Below are 14369 nucleotides of genomic sequence, written 5' to 3' on the forward strand. Positions count from 1 at the left end.
GATTTTCGAAAGTTGGAATAGGTTCGTGGTTGCATTTTTGGCTTGTGTGTAAAATTTGAGGTCAATCGGACGTGGTTTGGTAGGTTTCGGCGTCGTTTGTGGAATTTGAAAGTTTAGAAGTTCATTAGGCTTGAATCCGGGTGTAATTCGTGTTTTGATGTTATCTTGAGTGATTCGAAGGTTCGACTAAGTTCGGATGGGGTTATATGACTTGTTGGTATGATTGGTTGAGGTCCCATCGGGGTGATTTCGGGTGGTTAACGGCTTGATGAGAGTTGAGGAATTGCGGCTGAAGCTGTTGTTACTGGTGTAACCGCACCTGCGGAGTGGGAACCGCAGGTGCGAGCCCGCAGAACGGCAGAAGTGAAGGAAGAGACGCAGATGCGTCTAAGGAGGATCTGGGCAGAGGACGCAGGTGCGATGGAATTCCCGCACCTGCGATGGTCGCAGAAGCGAATTTAGGGGCGCAGATGCGAGTTTGGACCGCATGTGTGATGTAGTTCCCGCACCCGCGAAGAGCGCAGATGCGATCACTTGATCGCAGGAGTGGAGGCAGTGTTTAGGGATTTTTTCGCAGATGCGGAAATGGAGCCGCAGGTGCGAGAAGTCTAGGCAGAACCTATAAATAGAACACTTCGAGATTTTTCACCATTTTCATCATTTTTTAGCTCGGATTTTGGGGATTTTGAGAGAGATTTCGGAGTAATCACTGAGGTAAGTTCCTTGTGCCTATTTATCTTCAATAATGGTATTTCCCCACTGATTGTACACCTAGTTGGTGAGTGTTTGAGGTGAGATTTGGGAGATTAGGGCTTGGGAATTGGAGAGTGAATTTTGGGGTTTGGGAGGGGCAATTGAGGTCGGATTTTGATAAATTTGGTATGGTTAGACTCGTGAGTGAATGGGCTTTCGGGTTTTGTGACTTTTGTCAGGTTTCAAGATGTGGGTCTGGGGAGAGGGGGCCAGTTTGAGCCGATTTCGGATTTTGGACTATATTTTAGTAGTTTTCTTATGGGATTGATCCTTTTAGCCAATATTGATTATCTCGTACTGTTTGTGCCTAGATTCGAGGCATTTGGAGGCCGATTCGAGAGGCAAAGGCATTTTGGAGTAGGATTTCTGTGCGGTTGAGGTAAGTAACAGTCTTAAATCTGGTTTTGAGGGTATGAAACCCCGAGAATTGGTATGATGTGAATATTTGGAGGTGACGCACATGCTAGGTGATGGGCGTGTGAGCGTGCACCGTGGGGGATTGTGACTTGGTCTGTCCCGTGAGACTGTAAAGTTGAATAGCCATTGTTATTACTTGTTTTTCCTTATCTTTGAGCAATTGATTGCCTTTTATATTAGAAACCATGCGTAGGCCATATGATATCACTGTTGCGACCCGCATCGATCGTCTACTTGTTGAATTGACCGCTAATTGTTTCCTTGTACTCAGTCACATCCTTATTTGTGTGTTATATCTCTGTTCCCTCTCATTTCTTGTTGATACTTGTTGTATTCTCTGTTTGGGCTAATTATTATGATATTCTGTGAGGCCGAGGGGCTCGAGAGGTTAGTGACTGAGATACGGCCTGAGTGCCGAGCTGCGAACTGTGAGGTATATGGATCGGGTTGCACGCCGCAACAAGCCTTCGGGCTATATATATACATTATTGGATCGGGTTGCACGCCGCAACAATATTGGATCGGGTTGCATGCCGCAACAATATTGGATTGGGTTGCACGCCGCAACAATATTGGATCGGGTTATACGCCGCAATAATATTGGATCGGGCTACGCACTGCAGCAATATAGCGCTTAGGCTAAAGGATCCCCTCCGGAGTCTGTACACCCCCAGTAATCGTAGGTACCTATTGAGAGTGTGTATTGAGGGCTGGAAGCCGAGAGTATGAGCTGTTGAGATGAGTTGAGTGATTGCTGCCTTGAGAGGTTGTACTTGCTTTTATTTATTGTTGCACTTAGTTGTTATCTTTGTTGTTGTGAAATTTCTGCAAGACTCATATCTATTTTACTTGAGCTCGAACTGATTTGACTTACACTACAGGATTTGAAAGCATGTTCACTCTTTACTAAAAACTTTTGAAATGATCTGTATTTTTATAGTTCATCACTGCCTCTCAGTTCCTTATTTAATTTTGTTACTAGCTGAGTTGGTTGTACTCATGCTACACCCTACACTTCATGTGCAGATCCAGGTGTGTACGGTTCTAGCGGTCGCTGAGTTCGTGCGCGGGCTGATTATCGGAGACTTATGAGGTAGTTGCCAGCTTACACAGTCCTTGTTTCTCCTTTCTTATTATCTTTTCTCTCTTGTATTGGCATTTGGCACAGACTATAGAAGACTCTATTTTGTTTTCTAGATTGGTTGTTGGATGCTCATGACTTAGTGAAACCTCGATGTCGGGCTATCATTCCGCACTTGTGTTTTGGATTTTTACCCCGTTATTATGTAAACCTTCAGTTAGTTTAATTGCTTTAGCTCACTTCTGTTATATATTGAAAGCATATTGAGAATGTCGGCTTGCCTAGTTCCACGATAGGCGTCATTACGATTGGTTAGGTATTTGGGTCGTGACAAGTTGGATACGTGAATGCTGAACTAACATGGATATATGAATATTGAACTGGCACGAATATTTGAGTACTGAACTGACATCAATATTTGAGTACTAAGCTGGCATGAATATCTGAGTATTGGATTAACATGATTATCTGGGTATTGAACTGACATGAATATCTGAGTACTGGAAACTTGAATGTCATAATATGACACGTGAAGTAGTGGGTGTACCACCGCTAATTCTGGTGGCAACTCCAACTCATAAGCTATTTGCCCGATCTTTTGTAGGATCATATACGGCCCGATGTATCTGGGACTGAGCTTTCCTTTTTTCCCAAACCTTATAACACCTTTCACAGGCGAAACTTTCAGAAGCACCCAATCATCAACTTGAAACTCTAGGTTTCTATGTCGCATGTCCGAATAGGACTTTTGGTGGCTCTGAGTCGTCTTCATACGCTCTTGAATCAACTTGACTTTCTCCATAGTCTGATAGACCAAATCTGGTCCCAACAACTCTACTTCACTAACTTTGAACCAACCAATTGGTGATCTACACCTTCGCCCACACAAAGTCTCACACGGTGCCATCTTGATACTACAATGGTCCCACAAGTGCCCATATACCACAACTTGCCACAAAGTCAACAACACCAATATTTCTATAACAAATAGCCCATGGCTCAACCACAAGGTGTACAATAATTTCAACAATAACAAAATAAATGAGAATTCTCAATAAGGAAAGGTATCTCAACAATTAAAAATCTCGCCTTAATGTGATAACGACTATTACAACTTCAATACCAATAACCCAACAAGATGATATTTTACGAAATAACAACTTCAATTAAAAGTGATTCAATAATTAATAGGTAACAAGACAAAAGAAGGGAATAACTTCAACTAAAGCATATAAGAGCAAAATAACAAGTAAGAGATAGAACAAATGCTAACAACATCAAATAGAGCATGTAAGAGTAGATTAACAATTAGAGATATAACATGTTATGACAATACAATTAAAGCGATAGAAAGAGTCTAGATAATCTAAACCGGTCAAATACCACATATAGACTATCTACCCACTCGTCACCTTGCGTACAGGGCCTTCACATAATACAAATAGCACAATCAACCCAAATCCTAAGGGGTAGTTTCTCTCACACAAAATTAGGCAAGATACTTACTTCAAACAAGCCCAATTGATACACTAGAAGCACCATCCCGCTCCAATCATCCTCCGAACGGCTCGAAACTAGCCAAAAGCAACTCAAAATCATCAAATAATGCCATAGAAAGCAAACCCAATCAATAAAAGTCGAGTCTTTACACATTTATCCAAAGACAAACTCACGCCCGCACCTCGGAACCCGACAAAACTCATAAAATTCGACAACCCATTCAGTTACGAGTCCAATTGAATGGGTAGTAGTTTCACAACAAAAATTGAATGGAGAAGCAAATCAATGAGATGATTCCAAGTGTCACAAAAAAAATTCAATGTGTAAAATTTTAGGACAAAATTAGTTAGATTAGTTAATAATTAGTTAATCTTTTTTAATTTGATTTAAAATAATTAAATATCTATATATTTTAAAGAAAACTATTATATAAAAAAGGAAAAATATATAAATAAATAACTTCAATTATAGATATATAAAATAATAAGACTAATTTATTTTTTGAGATGAGAAAGTTTCTGAATAATAATTCATATGGTCATGATATATGGATAAGATCATGTAACTAAAAATATTATAATAGATAAAACTAAAGACAAAAATATAAAAAATAATTTCAAGAAATAAATAAAATATATAAAAATACAATTTAACTTATTATATAGTAATTTTAATAAATCAAACTTTCATATTAAATACAAAATAGGAAGAAGAATTCAATTTAATTTTTTATTGAAAATAATACAAAAATAAAATTATTACAATTATTAGTAAATTCACATATAATAAAAGAACTTCCTTGTTTAACCTTTGAACTAATTCAACACTATCCATTTCGAAAAATAATACAATAATATTCATATTATAGATAAACACTAAATGAAAAAAATTAAAATATTGTAGAATAAAAACTAATGTATAAAGAGAAAAATTGATATAATGTGATTTTATCCACGCTTTAAATTTATTTGATAAAATTAAGTAAATAAATAATATTCTAAAATATTATTGATAAATTTAAATATCGACATAATTTGAGAAAGTCATATAGGATAAAGTCAAGTTAAATTTCATGAGTAATATAAAATTATATTAATTGTATTATATTAAACTGGTAATTTATTAATAATTCATATGTTAATTTAGTAATATTAAGTAATGGATAATACAATTAGATAAGCATGGAACAAAAAAATATAAATTTGTGGGAAATTATAAAAATATAAGACTTATAATTAGAATTATTTGAGAAAAATCGGACATATACACATAACTAAAATCATAATAAGCAAATAGTCATAAAGCAAAAACACTAAGAAAAAACAAATTTCAAGCCATAGCGTAAAAATATATATACTAATTAAATTTTTCATGTAGAAAATTTTAGTTAATAAATAGATCTCATAATTTCATAATAAGAAATACAAAAATATAAAAATACTATTAAGATATTATACATAAGATAGGTATATTATATATATAACACGAATTAATAATTATTAAAAATATTGGTAGATTTTTTTTATATAAAAATAATAAAATGCTTATCTCTTTATACTTTTTATGAATTAAAAATTAAAATTTACTATAAAAATTAAATTATTTAAATTTTCAATAAAATATAAAATGAGAAAACTAATCAAATATTATAGTAGAAAAAAATATACGAAAAGAGGGGGATAAAAATAATTTTATGATATTTATGTTTTGAATTAATTAATAATAAAATATAAATAAATAACACTCAAGAAAATTATTAATAAATTTAGACAATTGAAGAATTTTGAACAATATAAAATAAGTTTTAAAAAAAATACTTTCAGAGTAATAAAATATATATCTATATTATATTATAAGAGAAGTAGCATTAAAATATTAAGCCAATTGACAAATTAATAAAACGTCATATTAGTAAATGTATAGTACTAAATACTTGCCAATTTAATAATAATAAAGAATAAATAAGGAACATTAAATAACAAATTAACAGCTAATATTTATAAAAATATTATGATATATTAAATTATAATTTTATAAGATTAATATTCTATCAAATTAGGCATTGTAACACTAGTTTGAGTTTTACTTTTGCAAATTAGAGTTTAAAAAGCACCTCAAACAAACAGAAGTGTAAAAACCTAAAAAGATTTTGCAAACTCTAATAATTTTTGTGAACTCCGAATTTGCAGCTGTTTTTCGGATATTTTGAGAATTAGGGACTGTTTCCTACACAATACACAAACATCTGTCATCACCAAAACAGATTAGAAACGAACTGTTCGATTCCGCCAGCCATGGCTACATCTCTGAGCACACCAAAGCTCAGCACTACTCTTTCTTCTCCAGCTCTCCACACTCTTCTCTACAAACACAAATTCTCTCTTCTTTCTCTCTCTAACCCAATTAAGCCTCTCCACTTCAATTTTCTCACCCACTCCCGTACCACCCCATCCTTGTCTTACACCCGCCGCCATTTCTCCGCCCCGCGCGCCGAGTCCTCCAATGGCGCTGACGCTCCTCGCCACTACGACTTTGACTTATTCACCATCGGTGCTGGTAGTGGTGGCGTTAGGGCTTCTCGTTTTGCGTCTAATTTTGGGGCTTCTGTTGCTGTTTGTGAGCTCCCTTTCTCTACTATCTCTTCTGATTCCACTGGTGGCGTTGGTGGCACGTGAGTTTCTTAGTTTTACCCTTTTAACTTGGTAGTATAAATTTGCTATCTTTAGTTTTGAGCTTACTTTGTTATATGGGGAAGTAAGTCTAGGAAAATTTAAAATGCCTAATTATAGTGGAGTAGGTAAGATAGGGTGATTAAGTAATAGCCTTTCCGGCCCAATTGTGCTTTGAGCTAAATATAATACTGTTGTTTTATGATATTGGTGGCAATGTTTCTGAATTGGTCGAACTGGGTGGGCTGTGTGATTCCCAAATGAAGTCAAGAGGATTAAGTTGAGTAGGACACTTAAAAAATGCAGCCGGGTGTGTGTTGTTTCATCCAAAAGTAATGCATTTTTGGAGGATCCGACACGGGTGTGTCAACCATTTTAGAGAGTCGAAGCAACATAGACTCTACAATGGGTTCCAGGATCACTTCATGAATATGGGTTCACAGAATCACTTCACGGAAGGTCCTACACAAGTCATGCATATTGCACTAGGGAGAGTGAGGTTCTTTTCGGGAAACTAGACTATGATTGGCATGAATTTAAGATAATAGTATATAAATAAAGGTTTTAAATGCCTGTGATGTGAAGGAAGTCGTAAAGAAATGGAACGTAAAGACTACTTGAAAGAATATATGTTTTGCACTTGCATGCATGTTTGATGATGCATGACCTCCATTCTACGTGCAAAAGGTCCAATTTATAACTTTGGGGTAGCCTTTATGGGACTTGTTGAAGACATGTAATTAAATAAATAAAAGTATGCTCGCTAACTGTTTAAACTTGGTATCAGAATAGGTAGGGGTCGTGGTTTCGAGCCTTATCGTCACCTTTATTCTTTTTAGGTACTTGGCTCATAAAAACATAATTAAGGCCGCACGTGATGGGGCATGTTGAATCAATATGATTAAGTAACTAAAAGTGTGCTCTCTCTAACAACTTAAGCTTTTACATGATATGATCACAAAATTCAACTTAAACAACTTTGTATTGTGCTCTGGATTGTTCTTTAAAAGCTCAGCGTGTTCCAGCTAATATTGTGGTAATTGGTTGTCTCTGTGAAGGCTAACCGCCTTAACACCACGTTGGCTAACTGCCTTCACCTTCAACCGAAGTCTTCTTGCCCCACTCTCCATGGAGAGGTGGTTACTTGATCAAGTCATCATATGGTAACACCATGTATGACTTGATCATGCAGTTTTTTTCTTTCTTATCCAATCCTTTGAGATGGATATTGGAATTAGTCCATTTAGGCCAAGTTGTCACGAACAATTCCATCCATAGGGTCATGGCCCAAATTAAGCAGGCGAAGAAGAGATCCAAATTATTCTTAGCCAAATTAAGCAGGCGAAGAAGAGACCCAAATTATTCTTAGTCTCAAATTTTTTGTGTGTTAACAGATGGAAGAGATTTAAAGGAAAATCAAGAAATTGTCTTTATAGCGGAGTTGAGATGATAATATTGTTTGAACTTTGAAGGGTGAATGAGTACCCCATTCCCGAGAAGAATGATGGAGTTCGATGGTCAAATATTTTGGTGTGAAGTTGAGACCCATGCTTCAATTTTTAAATGAAATCCACATATTTAGAATTACGTAAAAGTGCTTTAAGTCAATATATTAAAATATCTAAATAATTTTTAGAAAATCATTAATAAAAGAATTGTTTGATTCCCTAAACACTACTCCCTCCTTTTCATTTTATATAAAGGTATTTGACTAGGTATATAGTTTAAGATATTAGTTTGACTTATCTATTATATTAGTGACATTGTAAAAAACTATTATAATAATGGTTGAAAAGTTAGTTTAATAGAGAAAACATCAGATCATTGTTTAATAAAATCAGAACAATTTAATATATCTGAATTCTTGATAATTGTGGAAGTTGTACAGAAATAGAATGGTATCAAGCATTTTGGAACATCCCAAAATGAAAAGAACGTCATAAAAATTAGAATGAAGGGAGTATTAGTTTCATGTAAAGTGTAACCTAAACACTATTGTTTCTATTTAATTGAATGATTTTCTTTGTTTCTCTACTAAAGGTGTGTACTTCGGGGATGCGTACCCAAGAAATTACTCGTGTACGCGTCAAAATATTCTCATGAGTTTGAGGAAAGTTGTGGTTTTGGATGGAACTATGAGGTGGAACCTAAATTTGATTGGAGCACCCTCATTGCCAATAAAAATGCCGAGTTGCAGCGCCTCACGGGTATTTACAAGAATATTCTGAAGAATGCTGGTGTCACTCTGATTGAAGGGCGAGGAAAGGTTGGGAAATGTACAATTTTATTATCATGCTCCGTAAGGCTTCAAGTTAAAGCATATTACCTTGTATTTGACCTTTCAGGTTGTGGATCCTCATACGGTGGATGTGGATGGAAAACTCTACTCGGCTAAGAACATACTGATTTCAGTTGGGGGACGCCCATTTATCCCAGACATTCCTGGTAGCGAGTATGCTATAGATTCTGATGCTGCCCTTGATTTGCCAACGAAGCCTAACAAAATTGCCATAGTCGGAGGCGGTTACATTGCACTTGAATTTGCTGGAATCTTTAATGGCTTGAAAAGTGAGGTCCATGTTTTTATAAGACAAAAGAAGGTTTTGAGAGGATTTGATGAAGAAGTGAGTCATTTATCCCTAACATGCACAGGAGTTTTTTGTTAAGTAATTTCCTTCATAACCCAAAATCTTGATTATGCACTCAAATTCTTTGATATATGCAGATTAGGGATTTTGTTGGTGAACAGATGTCACTGAGAGGAATTGAGTTCCATACTGAGGAGTCGCCTCAGGCTATTATAAAGTCAGCGGATGGCTCACTGTCTTTAAAGACTAGCAGAGGAACAGTTGAAGGTTTCTCTCATATCATGTTTGCAACGGGAAGAAGACCTAATACAAAGGTTTGTTCTGCTTTCCCGTTGCTAGCTTATCTCTGATAGACCTAATAGGGTAAGGTAGTTCATAGCTAAGGGGTTCTTGCTCAATACAAACCTGGATTCATTGAATCCTTGCGGAGGAACGATGATTTCTCCTCAAAGTCAACCACTTCCTCTCCCCTCAAAACCGGCAAGACTATCACGCAACCCCAAGCTTCCTTGTGCCTGTGAAAGCTTGCTCTAATTGCTTTTAATGCAGTGAAGTTCTCAGATGAGAAAAAGTTCTTTTTAGCACCCTTCTTTTGGGCTCTCCTGCACTCCCTCTTTGGGTGGCATGAGATTGCCAAAGCCCAATCAGATGTGGGCTGTGGGGCAGGATTGATTATTTTGTTAGACTAGTGATCCTGTAGTCGTGATTGTTTTTTCTTCTATTATCATTATTTACTCCATCGTTATTTGTTCTTTTAATATTGTAATTGCATTATTCATCTCAAAGGTTATTGTCATTTCTATTATTATCGCGATCATCATCTTTGTCACCATTGTTGCAGTTACCATTGTACTTATAATTGTGGTTCCTTATTTTATGTTCATGTTTATCAGTTGGTGCTTTGTGTGGTGTGGTTTCTTTTGATGGATTTGATCGGATACTCAAGTTGTAAGCACCCCTTGCTAAAGTTTCTTTTTGTTTGAATGTGTGGCAGAATTTAGGATTAGAGACAGTGGGAGTGAAAATGACAAAGAATGGAGCCATAGAGGTGACTGCCTTTCTCTCCTTTTTCCTAATTTGCTTGAACTACTTTGCGAATGTATTTTTGAATGATAGTTTCATTTCCTAATTGCTTTTACAGGTTGATGAGTATTCTCGTACATCAGTACCATCAATTTGGGCAGTTGGAGATGTTACTGATAGAATTAATTTAACTCCAGTTGCTTTGATGGAGGGAGGAGCATTGGCAAAAACTATTTTCGCTCATGAACCCACAAAACCAGATTATAGGTGTCTCTCTTCTTCGTCTAAGTATTCATCTGATGACTTAAAAGTTTGATAAAAACTGTCAAAGATGCACATTTGTCCATTTATTTTCGACTACAATTGGTACAATGTGCTTTAAGATCGGTGGTTCTACCATGTCAAATGCATAAGCTCTTACAGCTGAATTTTAATTGGTTTAAAAAGAAACATCTATAACTTTTATCTGATCTGGGTGTTCTCTTCTCCCAAATAGGAATGTACCAGCTGCGGTATTTTCCCAACCGCCTATTGGACAAGTTGGTCTAATGGAAGAACAGGTATAGTAACTAGAGCTTGTGGGTTGACAATTAACTATTATGATTAATGATTTGATTTTGTTTTCCCAGGCCATCAAAGAGTTTGGTGACGTTGATGTTTATACAGCAAATTTTAGGCCCTTAAAGGCTACTATTTCTGGTCTTCCAGATCGGGTTTTCATGAAACTTATAGTCTGTGCAAAGACAAGCAAAGTTCTGGGCTTGCATATGTGTGGAGATGATGCACCAGAAATTGTACAGGTGGCTATTTCTCTTATTTCTTTGGTGCAAAGTTCTCAGATTGATTATAGGATATACATGGGTAATGTATTTTTGTCATCATGAAACTTCCAGGGATTTGCGATTGCAGTCAAAGCTGGGTTGACCAAAGCGGACTTTGATTCCACTGTGGGAATCCACCCTACATCAGCAGAGGAGTTTGTCACCATGCGTACCCCTACAAGGAAGGTTCGAAGCAGTCCATCTGAGGTTTGTAATTCACCTGAGATTGCCGTGCATTCATCCTTGTAATTCTTTTGTTATAGTATATGTGAAGAAACGACTTTCACTTCTCCGTCTCTCACTCCCAATAAAACTAAATTCTTGAAACGAGACAAATTGTATCCACCAGTATGCTAGTAATTAGGACAGTACCTCGATTGAGCTGGATATGTCCCTCTAATGAGGCAAATGATCAACCTTTAATCCTTTCTTCTTCTTCTTCCAAGTTCCAAATGAGATTGATTTTTAACAATATTACTTCATCCTCTGGAAACGTAAGTAGAATTTTGATGTTTTAATTTTGTCTCATGCTCTTTTTTGCCACTCAGTAGACTATGCATTTTGTTATTTTTTCAGGGAAAGGCAGAGCACGATATTAAAGCTGCAGCTGGAGTTTGATGTGCTCCAATAAAGGCTCAATTTGTTGAATGACATAAAATACATGTGGGTAAGAAAGGGTTCCTTCTTGAATGCACCTAAAGTATAACAGACAAAAAGGATACTGTTAGCCTCCGCCCTCTTATTGCCATGTGCCATGTAATCAAGTTTGACAGAAATGACTGCTCCCTCTGTCTCTCACTATAAGGAGGAACATGCAGACCACTACACGATCACATTAATTAGTGTTCCTTTTTGTCTGACATTCTTAGCTATATTCAATTAGCCCAAGTCTGAACTGAGATCACAGTTTAGAAATTTTGGTTTTGTGATTAATGTTCATTATGGAAAATATCTATAACATAATTCCAAAGAGAGGACCAAAAACCCTGTCTGGAATGATTTGTCATGGACAATGCAGATTTCATGTCATGGGGCCATATTAGATCCAATACGACACAAATTTACTGACATTAGCCCTACATAATATGATCTGTCAGATTGTGAATAATTAAATAAAATGTGTCTTAGATTGAGAACTCTTGGTATTGTTGTTCTGTAACATTAGTAGGTTTACCTATGGATTAAGCGTGAAGCAAGCAGACTTCAAGTTTCTAATGGCTAACAGATCTGCAAATGCCGAGCTAAAAAGCCTGAGATATTTGAAGTGGTAGATGGAGGAATTTACTCCTCTGGTAATTTTCCAGTTTATAGTGTTGCAGCATAGATAATGGAATAATGAGGATAGAGATAACAATGTTCAGAGGGCGCAGAGATCAATTATAATGCATCTAAGTATTCAAGTTTTTGGTTTTCTTTTTTCCCTTAAATCTAGGTGATTGGTGGTGTCCAAAATGATTGCATCATTCCTAATTTAGACTAGCAACTTGATTGCCCTCACTGTCAATGTTGACCCAACTATGCTCTGGACTAGATCAAAGTTAGGAAGGTGTCATTGAGCTGTAGCAAGTATTTGGAATTGATAACGTGGTGTTAAAGTTTGGATTGTTCGTTCTATTGACTGTTGGCGTCATTGTGACGAAAAAATTCACACCTGTAAACCCGGTGTGTGAATTTCTTATATTCCAGTCTTCCTCAGCCAATTCAGATATAGCATCTTTTTCCTTAACCAATATGTTGTACATTTCTCAAGTGCTCCCTGTTCATTATTGTGCAAACTATAACTTTGCAGGTACAACTTTGCAAGAGGTTTTGGACTGATGGGAGCATATGGAACTTCAGTTGTGGACTCACAACAAGCAAAAAGCTTTCTCGAACAACCGAGTCACTGATACTTGTTGGAACCAGGGCTAACTTCACTGCTTGAAAAGGGCTTGAAAGGTGCTTGTGAGGATGCTATATGTATTCGTCCACTTTCTTGCATCTTGTCAACAGTATTGGCTTTGATAAAAGTAATAGTGATTTAATAGTTTTGTCCAACTTTCTCTTAGGGAAGTCCAGAGAGAAGTTATTATTAATATCCTGTTGATGTTTTTCTCTATTTTATATTATACTTTCCTTTTGGGGGTGGGGACACAATCAGGTGGTGTAATTATAATATTGCTTATTATATATTGTTTCTGTGTAACTATAACATTATTTGATATTCTGCAATAATATCAGTTATGCAGATTGCTCATGGCGTTTATATACAATAAAGCAGCTAGGGGAAATATTGATCATTGGTCAGCTTACACATCTTTCATTACTTGTTGGCATTTGATATTGTAAAGATTTTACTTATACACACTGAACAGCCTGTCTCGGATCGGTAAATGAATGATGACATCGCAGGTTTAAGTTTGGAAACCAAGCTATTGTCATGTCATAAATCTAGCTCAACATCGGTAATTTGGCGCAGAATGAGAACAGTGATATATTTCTCATTTGCAACACATCACCATGTATCTGCGGTAGTGATGGCAAAATGATTAAAAGAAAATAGTTAATCACCTAAAATATCCATTAAAAATAAGCTGGATAATGAACTTTTTAAAAACTGGTCAAATATGGATAAGAACCATATTATTCATTTAGAAAATGGATAACCAATTGATAACTTCTCAAATTTGGGGTTCCTCAAGTTTGGGAGATTAGGAATTCTTCCAAAATTATATTCAAAAAGTCATGGATAATATGATTCCGCCAGTTAACCTGTTTTTTATCCGTATTAAATATGGGTCGGGTAAGATAATTTATTCGTTTTTTCATTATCCGCTTTCGATCCGTCCCATATCCGACCCGCCTCGCCCGCTTGCCACACGCAGTGATCTTTCAAGGACTCGCATCTTTATATCAATTTGAGCTCCCTTCCACGTTATTGGCTAGCTTTTCTGTGGCCTATCTAAAATTTAAATGTTGTGTATTCTGAATAAGAGCGAGTTTTTCAAAGTATATTTAATTTTATTTTGCACATAGAGTTCGACCTTAAAATACTGTTACTAGATTCTGTTGAAGCCACAAATTTATGATTGAATCCGCCACCAAAACTTGCTCCATGTTATCCGTCCATATAAAGACAAATCAACTGTCAACGTTCCCTAATTAATCATACATGTGCTTTGTACACAGTTTTCTAATACCTAGACATCTATGGAAAAAAAATTTGTTTTACATAATTGACTCAGCTTTGGTAGTTGGAAGAGATGTGTTTAATTATTGTTAGAAAGAACCAGGCTGTCTGCTTAAACAGTCATTTACTCGGTGGTTGTGATCTTGATTCTTGATATATTTTCTTTTCACTTTCTTGCAACTTGCGAGCAACATTGCTTTTGATAGAGGTAAATACTTTGAACAGACGTGTCCACGTGTTGTCTTAAGGAAGTCAGAAAAGGGATTAGCTTTTAATTGGTATGTTTTAGCTGCTCATTTGAGGAGTTAAACTTTGGTCATGGGTGGTGTAAGTATGACATCGCTTTTA

The 14369-nt window shown here is 36.0% G+C and overlaps 1 protein-coding gene across 2 annotated transcripts; it reads left to right on the forward strand.

Moving 5' to 3' along the window:
* Positions 1–5916: 5916 nt before the first annotated feature.
* On the forward strand, positions 5917–13088 carry LOC107817696 (glutathione reductase, chloroplastic-like). Of its 2 annotated transcripts, none has more exons than XM_016643571.2 (11): positions 5917–6422; positions 8461–8686; positions 8766–9044; positions 9146–9322; positions 10003–10056; positions 10150–10298; positions 10528–10591; positions 10661–10831; positions 10925–11059; positions 11429–11519; positions 12642–13088. In XM_016643571.2, the coding sequence occupies exons 1-10, from the start codon at positions 6046–6048 to the stop codon at positions 11468–11470; spliced, it is 1674 nt and encodes a 557-aa protein (XP_016499057.2). In that variant the 5' UTR covers positions 5917–6045; the 3' UTR covers positions 11471–11519; positions 12642–13088. The 2 variants fall into 2 exon arrangements, with proteins under 2 accessions (XP_016499057.2, XP_075093864.1); XM_075237763.1 differs by having other exon boundaries at positions 11429–11515.
* Positions 13089–14369: the final 1281 nt, after the last annotated feature.

This window comes from Nicotiana tabacum, chromosome 19, assembly GCF_000715075.1.
Source record: "Nicotiana tabacum cultivar K326 chromosome 19, ASM71507v2, whole genome shotgun sequence".
NCBI lineage: Eukaryota > Viridiplantae > Streptophyta > Magnoliopsida > Solanales > Solanaceae > Nicotiana > Nicotiana tabacum.

Bases quoted from the DNA above. Each gene is read 5' to 3' on its own strand.
- LOC107817696 (XM_016643571.2), top strand. From the start codon at position 6,046: ATGGCTACATCTCTGAGCACACCAAAGCTCAGCACTACTCTTTCTTCT. The intron at 9,323-10,002 runs GTTTGTTCTGCT...AATGTGTGGCAG, and splicing joins GAAGAAGACCTAATACAAAG to AATTTAGGATTAGAGACAGT. The intron at 10,592-10,660 runs GTATAGTAACTA...TTGTTTTCCCAG, and splicing joins TTGGTCTAATGGAAGAACAG to GCCATCAAAGAGTTTGGTGA.